The sequence below is a fragment of the Falco peregrinus genome, chromosome 10, assembly GCF_023634155.1.
Source record: "Falco peregrinus isolate bFalPer1 chromosome 10, bFalPer1.pri, whole genome shotgun sequence".
Taxonomy (NCBI): domain Eukaryota; kingdom Metazoa; phylum Chordata; class Aves; order Falconiformes; family Falconidae; genus Falco; species Falco peregrinus.
In genome coordinates this window covers 31,871,213-31,891,668 of record NC_073730.1, presented here as the reverse complement: position 1 = coordinate 31,891,668, position 20,456 = coordinate 31,871,213, and the positions used below count along the sequence as shown (strand labels likewise).

General features: G+C 39.6%; 1 protein-coding gene across 17 annotated transcripts in view; it reads right to left on the bottom strand.

Moving 5' to 3' along the window:
• NFIA (nuclear factor I A) overlaps window positions 1-20,456 on the bottom strand; it is a 359,836-nt gene that overhangs the window by 39,517 nt on the left and 299,863 nt on the right. For 10 of the 17 annotated variants that reach the window (XM_055815814.1, XM_055815808.1, XM_055815809.1 and 7 more), the window contains 2 exons: window positions 13,372-13,500; window positions 230-408 (listed from right to left, as the gene is read on the bottom strand). In XM_055815814.1, coding sequence (XP_055671789.1) covers window positions 230-408; window positions 13,372-13,500 — 308 coding nt within the window. The remainder of the gene's footprint in view (window positions 1-229; window positions 409-13,371; window positions 13,501-20,456) is intronic. The other 7 variants (XM_027792642.2, XM_027792640.2, XM_027792641.2 and 4 more) reach the window with 3 other exon arrangements.

The window sequence follows — 20,456 nt, the reverse complement described above, 5'->3', positions numbered from 1 at the left end:
CTTCTCTGACAGTTTAAGTTAATTTCACCACAATGTGGTTGAGTGGTTTTTTGGGGAGGTTTTTTGTTGCTTTTTAAAATATTTTTGCAATAGCAGCATTTTTTTTTTCTTCCAGCGACTATTCAAGGTGTGTTCCTGTATGCAACATGCTGTTAAAATAATCCCATAATCCCATGGTTAATTTTACATAGGACAAACACTTCTGAAGAAATAAAAACGGCTTCCTTACATTTAGGAACCCCACCTGTCCAGCCTGCTGACCAGCGTCGGGGCAGACAAGTTGGACAAACTCTTTCAGAGTCTCCTGAGGATGATAGCGGATTGCTGGGTGTGAGAAGTATGGCCCAGGCTGTTGAATAATGGGTGATGTTGGAAAATGAAGAGTCGATGGTGTTGCATGTGGACTTGCTATAGGAAAGAAAACAAAGAAGTTATATAGAGTTTTGCCTTTGGAAAATAAAACAGTTTAAATCTACTGTAGTTTTAGCCCTTTTTTTAAATGTACAGTATTGTTTATACATCTGATCTTCACAATTAATATATTAGACCACATTGTGTCCTACACTCGCTTCATCTAGATCCTGAAAGCAAACAGAGCCAGACATTTTGAAGGATTTTCTGTATTTTTAGTGGACACATATAAAGGAATCGGCAGTCCTTTGTGAAAGTGAAAACTATTCATCACCTTAAGAACAGTCCTCATCAATCAGGCAATAAAAAAATGTACTTGGGAGATTAGGGTTGATTTAATTGACGTTTCATATAACTTGGATTTGCACATATGAATCTATTTTATATTGTACTATAAATGGTTGATAATTTAAAGATGGTCTAACACTTTCTGTTGTTGGGTATTTTTTCCACCTCAGTTTAGGAACATTTATTTTAAGTAACATGTTTTCATCTAATGAACATGCACAAAGTGGGAAGATCGTTTTGAAAATTACATGTACGTTTCTCCTCAATAATGTTAGGCTCAAATCTTCAGCAAGCCCCCAGCTTGCATTCAGGGATGAAGTTTAATTTGGTGAATTTATGGGCCAACAAGCCAGCTGGAAAATGTACTACAGTGAAGGTGTAAAGGTGTAATGTACACAAGCCCATTGGCAATGACATATTTCAACCACAGCTGATTTCAGCAAAACTACAAGTGCAGCTGAAGACTCTTATGCTCTCCTATGTTATGTGACACCTTTGCCCAGTTCCTTGGCCTTCCAGATACATCGGGTTGGACCCCTGTTAGCTAACAGTGGTTTCCCCTGTTAGTTGTCACCATGAGGTAGTAACTGCTGCCACTCAGAGTGCTATGAATTCTCCCTTTCCCCTTTAAGAATTCACTCTTCTTTTAGAATGGCCAATTAATCTGGTTGTGCACAAGTTCATCTATACATCATAGTTTATTCCTCACCAAACAGTCACTGTTACATCCCTGTTGCTCCCTTTGCATGTTATCCTAGTAATCTTTCAAGGGTGTCCATGTGTATGTACTGCCCTTGTACACCACACATAACTGATTGGATAAAGGCTATGTAAGGGAGGTAGTAACCTACAGAAACTCATCTGTTGGCTTTGAAGTAAGTAAAATATACAAGAGGGGAAAAAAAAAGCCTTTGGCACTTTTCAAAAAACTGGAGGGATGCAGGAAAGTTAACTAAAATCAAATACAAATGAGCAAACACTCATTTCAGGACTAATGTTATGAAAAACCCTCGGTTAAGTAAAAGCTAAAGTCTGCTTTTTAGTCTTACTCATTGCCAGTTTAATAATATGACACTTTATTAATATTTTTTTCTTAAGCATTATTAAACCATTAGCAAACTCAGAGCCTGAAGATATGGATAAAACGTGCACACAGAGGCAGCAGCAAGGAAACCTACTGCATTATCCTATAAACATACACTAAGGGTCGGCTGGGCAGCACTTCTATGTAATTCTCCACGACTCGATAGGAGTGATCGCTTTGACACCACCACCAAAAAGAGCTACACTGATGCCTGGGGTGCTGATATGGGATGAACATGAAGCTCTTGTCCTTGCCATGAAAAGCTCCCCTGTACCCTCGTTAACCCCACAAGTCTTCCCAGGCTGCTCCCCTTAATACTGTTCAAAATATTCACAAGAGAAAGAGAAATGCATACTAAATGTTTGGTACTAAACAGGAAACCACCGCTGAAAGCAAGCATGGAGATGAGGACCCAAAAGTTAGCATACAGCCTTCAACTATCTCTGATCAAAGTAGATGTATATCCAGAGAAACTCTTCTGACAGCACGGGCTGTACCTGTATCTTGGAACAGCTAGATATGATGGCATGTGGGCTGAACTGGAAAACTGTCTTCCCACAGCCGTGCTAGCTCTGCCGTGCTGCACTTGGGGAAAGGAAACAAGAAGCAGCATATCCCACACGCCTTGTTATGGAAATGTTGACAGTTATTCCATGGCCAAGGCAAACACCTGTGTGCCCAGCCTGCTCAACCTGTCTGCACATCTGGGCTTATCTCTTGTTTTTTACAAACCTAGTTAATTATTTCTTACTCACTTTTAAGACAAATAGTTTTCTTCTGAGTTTGCATCTTAAATTATAGTATATTTGAAAACTCTTCAGATAAAGAACCCAGGTCTTCAAAGGAAGAAATGAAGGCTCTTTTCCCGTCCCCAAACTCCTGGGAGAGGCTGTAACTTTGAAGTGTGCTATTAAAAGTAGAGATAATGTGGGATTCACCTTAGTAAATGTGGGTGTCTACCATGAGCTAATTCTCTTAGAACCAATGCAGAATTAAACAGAACTAGTGGTGTCTAAGGAGCCGTCCAATTCATCCAAAACGGACCACTGCCTTTGACTACAGACTTCACTGACCACACTGATGGCTCACTAGGGGATGTGAAGGGAGCCCACCAGTACTAGCTCTGAGGCAGATACCTCCAGTCTATGCATGCACCTTCAGTTAAGTGAATTCCACCTGAAGTGTCAACCTCTGATCTCACACCAGCCCCTGAGGTGCAACTGCTTTAACAACACTTACATCATAGCCACTTTACAGGTATGAACGTATCATCACCTTCTCCAGAAAGCAACAGTCATTTTAGAGCTTGTAAAAATATTTTGCCACCAATAGTGGTTCAACTAAAGTTGGTGGTAAGCATTTTGATAACTACAACAAAATTTTCATCCGCCTACAATATTTCTGTCCTTTTTTTGATATAAAACATATTCTTCCTCTCTTTCTTTGTATCTGCTTTTATAGTTTCCACTTTCCTTGCATCCCAAATGGAAGATGAAGGATGAAGATAAAAGCAAGAAATGAAAATTTATGTGGTAAACATCTAATAAAGTAAAAACTAGACTGGGATTTTTTGAACATTTATGAAAAAAATGCATTTTAGCACAAGCTCTGTTAACACTATTTGAGACTGTTGTGCAACTGCACTGTCCTTTGTACACATCTGGGAACAAATCCATTCCTTTTCTTCCGCTGGGTGCAAAGGAGATAGAAATTCTATTTCAAGCAAACAAGAAGGAATAAAACATTGTACCTGGAGAACATACGGAAATTCAAAGGCAGGTCTGAGACCACACTATGTTTAGCTTTTCCATGGTATAGCTCTTCATTTAATAATTTGATTTGTTATATGAAAGACATGTTATGGTTATTAGAAATACTCATAGGCATTTAAGTAGTGGGTCTTTGTTGCCTTGACCTCCTTGGGTTGTCAGGGTAGAAAACAAAGTGAAAAGCATTTGTCAGTGATCTTCCCAAAGAGAAAGAAGAAAAGTGAATGCAGGAATGATAGACCATAATTCAGGAAAATAAGTGCCACAAGAAGGAGTCCTCTTTGAAGTCTTGGCCAACTCCTCAGCACAGCCTCGAAAGGCTTTCTGCTGATCACAGGGAAGACAGGGAAGGAAATAAACGCAAACAGGCACCAGTTCTCAGTCTGTGCCATACACTCACATGTAGGGTTCATTTTTTCCGAGTAGATGGATTAGCATAAGAAGTAACAAATATGGAATAAGGATTTCCAAAACGTTTTATTTTTGCAGTCTCTGACTGGGAAATACCAAATTTCTCAAGTGGCAAAAAGAAGGGCTGTTTGATATGAGGAAGAATCTACTACTATTAAACTCATCAACATTACACATTGAGAGGGAATTAAATGCTAAAGTCTAAAAACTGCTGGCCTGGATACAGACTATTACTCCAATGGCTGTGTCGTGGTCACCAGCTCTGGTGTATCCAAAAACAGCCTTTCAAACAAGTTCTGAGTGCAGAACATGACCGTATTTGCAAATATATGGATCCTCACAAACATTTTTAATCAGCTGAAGGACATGAGGCAGGTTGCTTTTTTCCCTGTTTGCCTCTAAAAGGGGCAAGCGAACATGGGTAAACCCCTTCATGATTTTCAGAAACACTTAATAAAACTTATAAAGTCATTGCTTCCAAAAAACATGCCTAGAGTGATGCAAATTTTCCTGTGTATGAGAAGAGGCAATTACTACTGATGTGCTTCTGATGGGATATTACAAGTCTCAATCAGTGATTGTAAATTCTTTGAGATCTTCAAATGGAAGATAAAATAGGTCTTTGTCTATTATTTATTTACTTATTGACTGATTATTTATGTATCCCTAAGCAGCTGCATTCTGCCAAACCATATTTCTCTCGGCGTCTTTCAGCTTGCGTGACATTTATATTTTATTATTGACCTCACTAAATGACATAAAATATAAGTTCTATGACCTATGAAAATATGCGTGTTCCAGATCAGAACTTCATTTCTACCTGCTGTAGGTATGGAGGAGTTGGACTGCTGGGCACTATTAAATCTGTTATTTGGAGGGGGGGGTCAGGGGGTTGGAGGCAAGAATTATCCTTCCATCTCAAGGCAAGCATAAATATTTCAAAGCACACATGATTCTAATTCCATTGAAGCTCATCTGAAACACCCCAGACTTTTTATTGAAAATGAGATGATAATGTATGATGGCCTGCAACAGATACACCAGTATTTTAAAACTACTGCTATTGGGCCAAGTAATTATGCAGTACAGCTGTTGCGTACTATACTGGATTTTTTAGTGTTTTACGGGTTTGTGGTGCTGTGCAGCATGGAAGTAAGAGGCTTTTTCAGAGTGCTGAATTCAAAAGTCTGATTATGCAGGCCTGTCTTGTCTTTTCCCTTCTTGATTTGTAGTAGCTAATAACAAACTAAGGAACCAATAAAAGTAAGTTGCATTCATTGATTAGGTTAGCACTCCACACGTCTAAGGCAAATGAAGAAGAGCCAATATTGTGAATTCTATTCAACTGAATGATCAGATAATAAAGAATCAGTTAATTTGAAACAGGTTATAGTTTTCTTGAGATATTTAGTAACTTTCTCAGGCCCTTCTCCTGAAACAAAGGAGCAGTCCTAATAAAGATGCATGGGATCCTTGCTCCCAGAGAGCGCTCACTGATGTGGTAAAGGGATTTGTGATCACACCTGCAGCACTCAGATTTCTCCACCAGCAAAGCGCAGCATATGGGGGAGACATATTGATCCATCCACCTTCCGTCTCCTCTTCCAAAAAGCCTTGCGAACCCCTTCAAGTCCAGATGACTGAATGAAATTTCTTTCTTCATATAGTTGTTTGAAGTCTTTGAAAGGGTCATTTAGTGTTACTCTTCTCCGCTCAGGAAAAGGCACTAGTGATCTCGGGAATCGAGACCACTGCTCCTTCACAGGCACAAGGGCTAGTCCATCAGACCAGGCCAACAGTGGATTGGCTTCACTAGGGCACAACGCTCAGATATCTCCTCTATAAAGTGATAATTAAGTTTACTAATAGCTCATTAAAATTTGATCAATCTTCCTAGAAATAGTAACATTATAATCATAATGAAACAGGATCATTTTTATCAGCTTGTTTTTGAGGCCATTATAATTGGCTTCATTACAATTAAGAAAGTATTTTTTTAAAAGTCATTTCCCTGGAAATGTTATAGAACAGTTTGTTCTGCTAGATATTTCCACTTCAGGCTTCTAAGTTGCTTTAACTCCCTGCGTGCTGCAAGCTTTCTCCTAGCATTTAAGTGATGCAAGTGCCAGTTCGAATTATGCAAGATGTATCCCACCCTTTGTATCCCAAAGGTACTTATTCTGAAAATTGACCATATTAGAGTACTAATTGGCTAAGCCACCATGCTGGCTGATGTGAAATGCTTTCAAACACCATGAAACAGCTGTGTTTATCGGAAATATGAAGAGTGACTTTTTAATAAGGAGATCTGGCAATAATCCAAATTTGTTGAAAGGAACTTGCACTTCTGTGTATAATACAATACAAGAGGTAAAGAATAGAAGCCTAAAACAATAGCTTCAAGCCCACAGATTTTTGTGATGAAAGCAGTTACCCAAACAAGAAAAAAATAATTAAGAAACTTGGGCTGGGATTTGCGGAGGTCCTGAGAGAATTCATTAACCGCTTCTGAATATCAGTGGGAGCTGTGTCCCCATAATTCTTTCAAAGGTTTCTGAAAGTCCCCATTTTCCTTACTGCCCATTAGGAATAGACTTTAGAGTGATAAATGTAGAGTGATCTCTTATTCAGGTTAGCAAGGACTTGCCTCTACTTAAATATTGATCTGCTGAGGGTAGGCCTGAGCAGCCCTAGAACCAGCCCTTCAAAGGGAATTCAGATCACTGGAAAACCTGAGTATTGCTTAAGTCCCATAATGATGCAAAAGGGCTGTTTAGTAACACATCTGTCAGGTCCATGGATGAACCAAATTCCGACGGATGGGGTCCTGCATTCCCATTTGCAGCGACAAGGCTGGGAAATCACAGGGCAGGAGAACAAAAAGAGGCCTTACCCTCTTAGCATGGGTAAAAGTTAGGTACCACTAATACTTACTTCTATATTATATAGGCAAACATAGATGAAACATTCAAAACATAATATAAACAGCTGACCAATGCAAGAGAGATACAAATACCCTAAATATGGTGGATGGAGGATCTCTTCCTGCCCATGGACATCAAAAAGGACCGAACTGCACAACATCCATCTTGCAGCTCCAGAAGTCAAGTGCAGGTGGTCGGCTAAGCACTGCTGAAAAAACGGACCCATGGTGTCTCCGAGTCAGGCCTGGTCATCAGCCCCTTTCTGCTGCTCTCAAGACCAGAGTGGTATAAGCCACCTGGACCCTTCATTCAAAAACACTTTCTGTAAGAGATTTTGCAGTAGCAAGTGGGAGGCAGAATGACATTTTGCCAAGGCCCACGGAGTTCCCAGCAAAAGGAAAATATGCTTAAAGCTGTGTTTGGGCACAGGGTTTATTGGTGTACTCTGGATTGCTGAGTATTACAGGCTGCTTTTGAAAACCTGTAGAGCTGAACTAAGCACTGGTTCCAGATTCTGGCATAGGCAGGGGGCCAGTTAAGTTAGCTATTTTGAGCAGATTGTTTTAAAACATGTCAAAATTCTTCTGCCTTTGGGAGATCAGAATACTATAGAACTGATTACACAGGTACAGAAATAAAAATCATACCTACAGAAAGCAGGTCTCCCTTCCCAGACCATAGCTAGAGGTCAAACCAATCTAATTTAACCTATTTGTAGCATTCCTACTTCACATCAAATCCTGGCAACTTTTGCGTATCATTATTGCTTTTAATACACATGATGTATTCTCATATATAAGATAAAAACTACTGCTAGGAGAATATATCATGTCTTTCTTATAATGAAATGCAGTTGATAAGTTTACAATAGAAATGTAAATTCTCTTAAAAACCACAACCTTTATGTGTGTGATGATATAATTCTGCTTTGATACTAAAAAGGGCATGGTAATGGAATCTGTGACTTTGGAGTGATATATTGCTGTTAAGTTAATAGGACTCCACATTCCCATTTCTAATATCAGTGGGTTTTTTCCCTTTCATTCTGTAGATGGTAAGCTGATACTACATAAACATTGTTAAAGCTATAGTTCCACGCTACAGTAATTCACTTAACTTTAACATGATTTATGGTTCTGTCAATAGAGGAGGTTGAAAATCCAGAGCTCTGATGCTTAAACATGGGTTCCATATTTAAAGCAATAATGTGCTTTTTGTGTGTGTCTGAAGCTAGAAGAATTTAGCATAAAGCAGAGATAAAAATATTATAGTTCACTGCACTGTTTAAAGCATATAGTTTAACTTCACGGATACATCAAAGAGAGCAAAGAAACTGAACACAGAATCAGTAAAAGCATGGGTAAAATACTTTGTTCCTGCAGCACTTTATTTTTATATTATTTTTCAGGGATGCATGAAATCCTATTAGTATTTTTAACACTCCCCTTTTCTCATTCTTTTGCTCAGTTAGATCAGCTCCTTTTGTCAGGATGAGTTTAAATCTGGGTCCACTGTGTTAATCACCCCCCTTTCTTCTTTCTGGCACTTACCCTCCAGGCATTTTGCCTCTTTAGGAGATTAAGCGACCAAGTCATCTGGTTGCTCTAACATGTCCTCACTGGAGCAACATATTAACACAACTCCTCTGCAAAAGAGCCCTCTTTAGAAGTTTGCTGCAGGGATGACAAATTAACCCAGCATGGTGTCCCACACATCTATCTCAGTACAAATTATTAGTGTAATAGAGCTTTTAGTTATGCATTTATCTAGTAATTATTGAACGGTTATACAAAACGAAGCTGAGCAATCATGGCCCTTTATGAGGCAATCTCAGTGGGTGGTCTTACAGTTAATTTAGGATAGGACTGTCTAAGCAGTTCACTCACACACAAATTAGCTGAACAGCCTGCTCCTTTAAATATTTCCTATGTCACAGGCTAACTCTTTACAATACAACAAAGGTAGAGTTTTAATTACACGGTTCCTGACTTTTGTTTAGCTGAAGCTTTAACCGTTTGCAAGCCTTCCTCTCTGCCCTCCCCTGCCTGGGATAGAGCAGTGGATGGCAGTTCGGGTAGGGTATCTCATAATTACTAAACCCTGACCTTGAGGCCATCTGTTAGGAAAGTGTTTTTCCTTCAGCATCATATTATTTCCAAGTGAGTGGAGAAAATAAAAATCTTCACCTACACAGTCAGCTATCCTGACACTGTAAACTGGTGCGCTGCTTTTCACTGTCACAAAAGTGTAATGCTGTTGAAGGCTTCTACTCAACTTTCTTACCCTTGTGGTGTGGCTCTCTCCTCTTTTGGTTCTCTTACATTACCATTCCCTGGCCTGAGGTGTCTGTATCGGAATTAAGTTGCACCGCTTTGTTTTTGTCAAAATTCAAAGGAAAGTAGAAGGTTACATTAGTCTGCCAGCTGACAGCATCGAGGAGCAGCCACGGAATAGGACCTTACAAAATGTCCTTTTACACTGTGGAACTCTGCAGCGAGCTAGCGTTAGCTGGAATTATCACTTACATTTGCTTGAAGCTGGCTGACAGGACAGCTAACAGGCACTGATATTTTGGTGGCCCTGTGGAGAATTTTGATAGAGAAAGGCACAATGTCTTCCCAGATATGTGACATGAAGTTTTTGCCACTTTGGCACAAACAGAGAGTACCATCCTGTGGAGTTTCCCTGGTAGGCCTTGTCCTGATAAAAATCTCAATGGCAATGCTTATTATGGAGAAAATTAATATAATGGGAACCACTCCACTAGTTGACTTTCACCCCTTCTCTTTCTGCACACACACCCACTTCCTTGGGTTCTTCCCTTTGTGCTGAATTTTTGTTTCTTGTAATTGTGTTTCTCCTTCATTTTTCTTCCTAACATAAGCATCTCAAATTCTTATTTTTTTTTTCTTTCCTTGCCTTTTCTTCCTTGCTTTTTGGCTTGCAGGATCTATGCTGTTATATTCTGTGGAAATGCTTGAATGCTCTACAGCACAGGCTGCCGTATATCCTAGGTTTACAAGATCGTGGTCAATTTAATGTTTCAGCCAGCTCCAGAAATAAAGTCACTAGAGTGTAAGTAGCAATACATGGCAGCCTAAAATCACTTATGTAAATACTGCTGTCACCCATAGTATTTCAATCCTTCACTGTCTGGTAAAGAGTTCAAGTGGACGAATGTCTGGGAGACTTTGTAAGATGCCAGCATTACATGATGGCTTTGCAATACTGGAGTACTATAGTGAGCTACACTGACCACCAAATAATCTAACTTGCAGGTAACAAAAGTATGCTGCGTAGGAGACAGAGATCTAACTGCCTGAATTTTCAACGCTTGGAAATAAATTCTAAAACTGATAGTGACGCTAAAGCCACCCTATAGGTGATCAATTTGCCATCTGCCAGACACTGAATCCTAACCACACTGGTCCAGAGAAGACATATGGTGCATTCATAGAGTCATGCCCAAAAAACTGCCATCATCAAGTGAGGCTCCATGAATCACTTTGCTAGCTTATCACCAAAGAAACTTGGATCTTACCACCATCTGTTGGAACTACTGAGGAGTCACTGAAGCATTGGCATCCATGTGCCAGCACTCACTGCACATCTGGTCTTCTGGTCAGCCAGCTCAGATCCTCTCTGCTGGCTACTGCCCAGCTGGGCTGAGTACTGGCAGCAGCACCAATACAGATAAGAAACCAGTGCACAGCCTTCCACAACACAGTACAGTACAGACAGCTTCAGGAGAACAGAGGTTTTCCAACTGGTTCATTGAATGGAGCACCTTATAGCTAAGAATCCTCTTAAGGATCTCCTCTTCCTCCAAGCAAGTTTTGTTTCCAAAATGACTCATTGTGGGGATCGCTGGGAAGGGCACTCAGTATCCTGGGATACCCCAGCATAAGACGTGCACTGTATTCTAAGGAATGTTTGGAAGAATGTGAAAGATTCAGGAATATTCCTGAGAAGTTATGTATCACTGGTTGTCAATGACAACACCTGCCACGAATAGTCTACAGCTTCTTTTCTGCTGTCTATTTTGATCATGCTTTACAAATGCATCTCATATACACATCCAAGTGATAAACTTTCACATGCGAACATCAGAAGGAGATTGAACCTTCTTGTAATTGTTCAGTTGGCTGAGGAGCTTACTCTGATTGCAACCTACTTACTCATCAGAGAAAGACTTTCCTTTCTCTGAAATACCTCTGCAGACAGAAGATTAAATCCCGCTCTTACTTTTCTGAAGACCACTCAGAATGACCTGCCACTGACCATTTAACTAATGCGTATGTATCCAAAGAGCATGCAACATGTATATACTATGTCATACCTATAATTTTGGCAGAAAGGTACAAATCCCAGTAACTAACGGTGGATATGAACTGCTCAAAGATTATACCCTCTTATACAATTACATTATACTCCTCATGTTGCCATTTTTGATACCTGAAAAGCTTCTCTTTTCTGCTTACTGTCCTAAAGTACACTGAAGGCAATGGGATAAAGAACAAAGCTGGATTTGCAGAAAATAATCCATCTCAGCATATTACCCTTTACTAACAGAATGGGGTGTTGTAGAAGAGAAATAAACACAGCCAGTGTGCTGTGGAAGAAGAATACTGAAGAGGAATGTCCAAAGAGTACAAAGAACGATGTCTGGAACAAGATTTTTCCAGGACGATGACACTTAAAAGAATTCATGGATGGATTCAGAGGGATTTTTTCCTGAAAGTCTGTAAAAGACTTTGTGAACAAGCATAAAATAGTAAATGCAGAAGAACAGTTTTGGTTAACCTGTTAAGAACCACGATGATTATAAACTGTGTTACTTCTTTATGGAGTTGGTAAAGACATCTCCTTCCGAGCAAACAAAATTTGGGAACTGCAAGTATTGTCTTTGCTCTTTCAGGTTCTGGCTGTCTTTGAATGTTCTTCTCACATAGCTGATGAATATCCCCTTGTGTGCAGGAAAAGTCTTGTGAAACAGACTGTAGATGAGATTTAAACAAGGCCTCACCAGTGATGCATTTCCTCTCTCAGCCACACAAAAATCCAAACACAGAGGGTCTAAACAGGGGCAGACAAAAGCAATCAATGATCTTAAAAAATAAGTGTAAGGTAAAACATAGCTAAATAAAGAAAGGCCTATTAACTAATCAATCAACAACTCAAATCTAAATGGCTGAACTTCTAAAAGATAGCAATTCAGAGTCAGCTGATGTGCACTGAATATAATGTTAATGGAACATTCATATTATTCATACTTACATCACCAATTATCAAGGCTTTTAAAAGAAGATATATTTGCCAAATAGCTCAGATCCAAATTTCAAGGGAAATCTGTATAGAACTGAGATGCCTAAATATCTTCTCAGGATCTAGGTATGTGTCTAAGGGTAATAAATAATTTTTATGGGTCTAACCACAACAAATCAAACTACAAGTAGATTTAACAAAGCACAAAACCCCATGAAGTGCAGTTCTGACCTCACTTCAATTTAGTGCAATTCCACTACTTCACACCGCATCACCTGGACTGTGCAGACGAAGAGGCTCCTCCTGGTTTATGCTGCCCTCAGTAAAACCACACTAATGCCCAACAGACATTTCAAAATAATTTCTAGTAGGAATTGCTAATATGTCTTTTTATGCTTCAACATTTGACCAATTCCTTAATAATCTTCTCTAAATGAGACAAAATTTCATAGCAGAAAGAAACATGTCACAACCATTCATTCCTATTTTATATCTTCCAAAGAGGTTTGTAAGAAGATTCATTCATTTGTGTATATTACTGTGCCCAAGTGAGTTCCTTTGCAAATGTGAACTCGGTATTGCATTCAGTTTTCTAGGCTAAATGCAAATGCATCTTTTTACAAAAATGTATAAGCACATCTAGACCCAGAGGACATCTCTTTTACTTGGAAAGTCAGTCAGAAGAGTACTGTGAAGAAAACCAGCCAAAGCATCGCAGGAACCAACTTCAAAGGAGTCCCCTAACAAGGTGTTTCTTCAGCACGCTGATACCAACAACACAAGCAGTAATGACTGGCAGAAACAAAGCCACAGTGCTGGAAGACAGGCGTGGTTCAGAAGTGAGTGATGGGTCCCTGTTTTGAGCAGTTTAAGACTGAATCTATGTTATGAATGGACACAAGCAGAAGACACTCTCTGTAACACATTCTGTCCCTTTGCCCACCCTCTTCAAATAAAACCCCAAGCCCCCAGCAAACAGCATTTCCACCTCAGGCACTGTTGAATGGTCATCAGGAGTTTTACCGAACAGCCCAGCCTAGCAAAACCAAACGCAGGTCTTGACAACTAAAACATCCAGGTTATCAAGCTTCCGAAGCACAGCCTCTCACTGTGGGTGTCTCACACATGGCGATGACTTTCCGTGGAAAGGTGCTGGCATGGACACTGGGTGCCAGGGCTAACGTTTAAGCTGCCTGGGGGCTCTTGGGTTAGGCCTCACCTCTGGGTCCTGTAATGACAGGTCGATGGTGCTGTGTGAAAGCCGTTCCAAGGGAGGAGGTCTGCGAAGGCGAGGGACTGCTGAAACCAGACTTCTCTGACTTCTTTAATGTAGTTGGCGATGGCATTCCTGGCAAGAATGATTGATAAGTGCAATTTAATAATGCTAGGTCATGGAACGACAGCCTATGCATTGTGAAAGTGGGTGCAGAAGCAGCTAGATAAACTTAAAGGACAAATGAAATGGAATACAACAGCAAGCCGAAAGCTCACTTTTATTTCTGGTCTTTTTTGAGGCAGAAGCGGCCATGGTTTGCTCTGAGCAACGCGTACTAAAAGGCAGCCATATTTTTCTTTTAAATCTGAAATATGAATAAGATGCAGCTTATTATTGCTACTGAAACCTACTCTACTTTATTTTTAGAAATCTGTAATAGCTGGAGCATTTGGATTTTTACAGGCTTTTTATGAGTTCTGTCTTTCACTGACTGGTTTAGTAGATTATTGCAAATGGATCTTTTAAATGTGCTGCACGACTCACGGCACAACTAGAGAATGAAGTTTTCTGAGTTCAGACTCTGCCTCTCCTTACTCTCTTGACTTCAAAGGTATTTGAAAGTAATATATTTATGTGGTTCCCTTTTGCTTTCAAATTTTTTTTAAAGGGTGAATGGTATTTGTGTCTTGGTATTAGAAGCCACACTGGAATTATTTCAGAGTTGTTATTATGCCCTTGTACTATATCAAAGGCTTCCAATGAAGATCAGAGTTAAGTTGCCATTGGGTGAAACCTCTCCTGTGGACAGGCAGAAATGGTGTAATGCTAATACAACCAGTTTGTTATACTCTGTAAGAACAACTCCTGTTGATATCACATCAAGCCCATGGCACCGAAGAAGTTAGTGGAATGAATATACTGCAACAGGCTCTTAAAGTCCGAGCCATTTCTGCATGTGATTTATGCTTGGATAAAAGAATATCACAGCTTATAGATGAAGAACATGTATGTGTGATTGTTGTGTCTGTAGTATTCTCTATATTTTTATAGTTCTAGAGGCATATAGGTATTCTGATTATCTGCACATACTCTGAAAACAGATAATTTCCAGTATATACAGTACATCAGACATTTTGCATACCCATAGGGATATAGCAAAACAAAGGTGCAGAATAGTTGAGATTTCAGGTACAAAAGCAAAATATCAGATCACGTGAAAGTTGAACTTCCACTGGCAAAGTCATTCAACCTTATTTCCAACTCTGTATTTTATAGAATTTAATTGTCATAAAGTAAAGAGAGAGGCCTGGACAATATTATCTCTGGACAATATTATTAACTTTATATTTAATAACACTAGTTTTATAGTCCCTGGGATGTTGATTGCAATGTGCAGGAGCCTTCTTGTACTTTATGCGCTGCACTGCTGGGGTCTTAATGGTTTCAGTGAGGTTTTGCAGTTTATGTTTCAGAAAGTTGAAGTAAGGGGATGGTTAGAGTTCCAGTGTTACACTTGCAGCTTTCTGTCTCGAAACTATCTGCTGCAAGGGTTTGCTGTTGTGGTGGCTTTTTCCTCACAGCAAGAAAGGTTACCTACTTAGTGTTTTAAAATAAAAGTTTAGAACTGACAGACTATTGTACAAGAAAAATACTGATGCGTTTTGTTGTTTGGGTTTTTTTTCCCTATTGGTCTTAAGGACTTTGAAGTAGGGACAAAAGCAAAAAGAGTTGGTTCAGTTTGGGGGTAAGAGAGAAAAGGAGACTGAACTAAGGTATTTCAACTAAATATTCCAATGCAGCTTGCTGAATTTCTGCTCAAATGACATGTTGGGATGTAACTCAGGTATTGATCTGTATTCGAGTGTCCAGATTGAGGACAAGCATACTCAAAAGAACTAACAGTGCTGTTGACCCAGATTTCCTTATGATGGAGGAACTGGGGATGGAAGCATCAAATGATTGTCAACCCCAGCCCTAAACACAAAGTCAAGGGTCGGTGGCAATATTTGTGCTTGGCGAGGGGTAGAGGAACTACGCTGCTGGCAGCAAGGCTGGGGGTACCTCTCCTCTGTGCTGGGCTGTGGAAGGGGCTCAGTTTGCTCCTCAGGAAGGTCTTAACGTGGCAGGCTCCATCCCTCTAAGTGCAAAATATCATGGACAGAACAAGGAACTATTTATGCACAGGGACTATCATAGTAAATACACCTGCTTGTGAGCTGCTCCAGCTGTAAGGCTGTGCAGTACTGCTGCATGGAGGCACAAGGCCCTGCATGCAGCTGACAGTTGTGCAGCCCATAAGCAGAGATCCAGGAGGGGACATTGAGTACCTGTGCCCTGGGCAAGCAACCCAGTACGATCTAAGTCTACGCACCATATGGTTCAGCTGACTCATGAACTCCCTGCTTTCCCCCATCTCCTCTAGCTGCATGCCTCTTCAGGGTTATGGGAAAGATAATAAAGCTTTTGAGAAAGCAAAGGAACTATTTTTTTACCCCTGTGCTAAGAAATCTGCTTGACTCATCTAAACCATGGTAGGGAGAAGGGGTAGAGAGAACAGTGGATAATGGTTTAAAGCTGTAGCAAGTTCATGTGATTGTGTCCAAACACTGGAACCTGAGGAGCTACAACAAAGCTGTTGAATGACCTTCCACTATGGCGATGGTGAGCAGTGTCATGTTCATGTGGGGATGAGTTTTATAATTTTCATGTGAAAAATGAGATTTTAATGTAACGCTATGTTGTAAAATTGAATAGGAAGACAAATTGCGGCACCACTAATTGGTTCCTACTTTCTTTATATTTGCTATCATCGTTCTGATTGCATTATCACTACTTTGGGTTTTCTTTTTTTTTTTTCCCAGGGTATTCTGAAATGTATTGGTTTGGAACAGTCCAAGTATACCATGTTTTCATTTTGTTTGAGGTTTGTAATGACACATTTTATTTTGAGTGATTGTATCCATCAAATCTCAAGAAAAAAATGGCTGCTTCCTAGTTCAGAAGAATATGCAAACAGGAGCTTAATTACATCACTTAATATTGACCAAAAGAAAGAATAAGATGAGCTTGCCAGCTCATTTCCAAAGCATGTTTTGTCCTTTAAGAGGGGAGGGTATGACAGAAAGTTAGGCAGTGCAAAGCAATTAGCATCATTCACATTTTATGTTGCGCTAGCATGGTGCTCTAGCAGCAAAATTCAAACATTCTTTGAATGGGTTAATAAAAGAAGAAATACAGTCGGCATGCAAGAAAAAGGTTTCCAAGAACAAGCCAAAATATGTCCCATTCTTCTAAATTTATCACAGCCATGTCACATTATCCTTGAGACTGCCAGGAATGTCAATTTTTTTGCAATTTTAAAAAAATATCTCATTTAGCACCATATGTTTGGTTAATGTGCCTGATATATCCTGCGTATTCTTTAGTCCATCCATTTCTAATACTAATTTTCTTTTTTTTCCCCCTTGCTAAGCCATATGTTACAATGCTGGTCATTCTATCGACGCTCCTTCCAGGAGCTGAGAGCAAGAGCGAGGGAACTCTGGTTTAATCACCCAGAAAAATTTGCATCTGATGCTGTAAGTCTCACTCTTAGGTACAGAGTCTCAACACTTGAATTAGCATTGTAGGTGCCCAGTGCCTATGAAAATCAGGCTATGAGACAGCATGGTGTATATTAACAACTGTGAGGCAGGAACTAAGATAAATGACTAAATATGGAATTAGGTGTTTAATTTCTGGCACCCATTTTTGAGACTCTTGGCTAGTTTTAAAGGCCTTTTGTTTCATACCTAATGAGTTTTAACACATTTAGTGGTCCCCAGTCCGCAGCTTCCCCTCCTGTGTTGCTCAGGGATGCAGGAAATTAAAAAGTTAAAACTGAAGCTACCCTGGGCAGAGCCCAGGGAGTATGCTGCTGCCTTGCATGGCTTTTCTCAGCATTGTCCCCAAGAGCTAATGAATACTGGGGACCACTGCACTGAAGACCAGATTTCAGCACTTCACACAGCCCCAAGGAAGGGGTAGTGCCAAGTCATAAGGACACCTCTGACTCCCGACTCTTCTCTCTCTCCTCTCTGATGCAGGGCAGCAACAAATTACAATATCCCCCAACCCGTCTCAGCTGCGCTGGCCGGTGAATGGGGAATGGAGCCAAGGATCCTCCCCGTTGCCTGCCTCTTTCTATCCATCTGCTCTGAGCAAGGAATAAACAAGAACAGCCAGAACACAACGGCTGGGTAACCCAGGTGGGGTCTAAAAGTGTTTCTTACTATTCTGTGTATAGGACCGTTGTCCAAATCACAGTCACACCTGGCACTTTCAGGAAACAGATTTCGTAATTCAGGTCTGAGTCTCCTCTGAATGTTATTTGGAGTGTAAGAGAAGAAAATCAGACTCAGTCTATTTTTGTGTTATGGCAGCTTTTAACTACAGAATAAATGGAAAAGTTAATTGCTAAATAAAAAAGAAAATAAAGGGATTTGTGGCGTAAAACACAGATGGAAGTCTGAGTGGGTGTGTTACTTTAACTTACTGTACTTGTGTTCATGTGATTCTATAAGTATATGTATGCCAAACATATATGGTCTTAGCCTGCTCCCATTAACATGAATCCATTTTTTTCACTGGACAGAGGGAACCAGATCAAAGACCATGATGGTGCTAAATGGAACAAGATGTGTGCTTTCGTATTTTTTTCCAAAAGGAAATATTAATTTGACATTGGTTTTTCAGTTGAAAAGAATTTTAATTGCAGTACACAATAAGCAGAAAATTCAGACAACAATAATCTTGAAACTGTTAGCAGCATTATATTTCTATCAAGGAATTTGTGCGCCTTTTCAACATTAGAGCTTTCTGAATTTTCATTAATTTGGCATTTCCCTAAACACACAAGTTATTTTGTTCATTCCACATCATGCATCACACCCTTCTGCTCAATGCATAATGCAAGCGTAAATGGGATCCTTGTCCTTGAGAGACTCTGGTTACTGGAGCCATTGCACGGATGTTGAAGTCCCGCAGTAAGACTTTCCAAAACTCTGCACTTCGCAAACCTCCAGCCCAAGTTTAATCAGTGAATGCACAGGAATACTTCATGTTCCTCATCTTCTAAGGGGCACTGGAGCATTTGATGGTTTTAATTCCTCTACCTCCTTATGTTTGCCAGTACTAGAAATGCACCACATAAGAGTCTTCCTTGAGTACAGCTAAAGATCTTCAAATTTTCATGTATGAGGCTGATATTTATTTAAATGGACCAGAAAATGATGCGTGAGAATTGAATAAACAAATCCTTCCCAGAACAAATACATATCTAGGAACCTATTTTCCATATACCTATGCACCTTACTAACAGAAGTACTGAAATTAGGATTAACTTTGATGGAGTGAATGGAGTCACAGCCGTGCAAGAGGAGAACAATTCCCCTTCTCTCCAAATCTATAGCTGTAGCTGTATCTGTATATCTATCCAATTTCACTTGGTTAATTACTAACGTTATTCTGACTGCACCATATCTTAAACAATAACTCCATCTCAAGTTAGTCCCATTGGTAGACCAGCTAATAGTCATCTCCAAAGATGACCTTGGATAATTACCCCAATATTCCCAGTAGCTCTCTGCCACTAGACTCCGGATAGAGATTTCATAACAAAACCTATGAATGAAACAGGGTGTGGATCTTCATTCTCAAGGGATACATGAAAAGGAATCATGGAAGCTCAGATATCTGCAGGTGGACCATGAAATCAACAACATGCAGAACAAATAGATGATGCAGAAAAACAAGTTGGCTGTTGAAGAAAAAATCATATGATATATGGGAAGAATTTTTCAAGGAATTTTCATCCTTTTGTGCAAACTATTCCAGCAGTTTCACTGAAATCAGTATCAACAGGAATGCTGATCAGCCGCCTTTTTCTTTTTTTCCTGGGGAATTCTTAATTTCAAGCTTGAAATTTTGATGGCTATAATACTGTCAGTCATAGCAAGTCTGTTCTACTTAGTGCTGAGCAAACTTTATTTGTCATCAGCTGAGATACGATCACACTAACTGCCATCCATCAGTTTACTGTATTAGTTGCTCCTATATACGCAAAATACAACGCAGATGGAAATTCACTCATCCTAATGAAGTGCTGTTTAGTTTCTATGTTCTGAATGGATACTTGCTCCCCTGGTCACATTCTGAGTTACCATGGTCTCTGATTAACTACCTGCCAGTGAGCATCTCGCTTCAGAAGCCTAAATCCAGCTTAATAAACAGTGATTTTACAGAAGAAAAATGAAAGCTCCCCCTCTATCCACTTATCAAACTACTGCATATGCATCACCAACACACACAACCAGTTTCCTCAGAACTCGACATCTGACAGATCATCAGGAAAACAGAGCTAATCTATCTGTACCCATCAACATCGTATCATAGGTGACTGCCAGATACTTAAGAAGCTATCCAAAAGAAATGTCACAACTCTTTTTCAAGACACTACAAAAGAAATGTTCCAAACAAAATAAAGCAAATGCACATACAAGTAAATGAGCCAAAGAACTTAATAAAAAGAGATTGATTAAAATGAGGACCAGAATGTTCAAAAAGGACTGAGAGAGAGAGGTGCCAAAGGCGCATTAAATGGATTCAATGGCTTTAGGTTTTAAATGCTTTTGGACTCCTCAGCAATTTTTAGCCAAAAATGATAATTCAAGTTAGAATCAAAATTCTGATGTCACTTAGGAAAAAGAAGGTTGAAATTTCTCCTTTGTAAATGAGCACCGCTCCATTTACAAAGGAGAAATATCACTTCATGCTGTTGGAAGATCGTGCCTACAGAATTTTAAACCCAAGCGCTACAATATTCACAATTATTTTAAAATCCTACCCCATTAAAATCTGCCTTAAATTGTTTGGTTCAATGTTCCCACAGTGTATTAGCTTATCTGTTTGTATCTATGTTTACAGCATCATCTGGATTATTTTAGAGGTCTTAAGTTAGGTTTCATTCCTGCTTTGTCACCAAAGTGGTTCTTTCAGTAACTAATAAACTAGTACTCAACATATTACCAATTTCTTCAAAATATAATTGC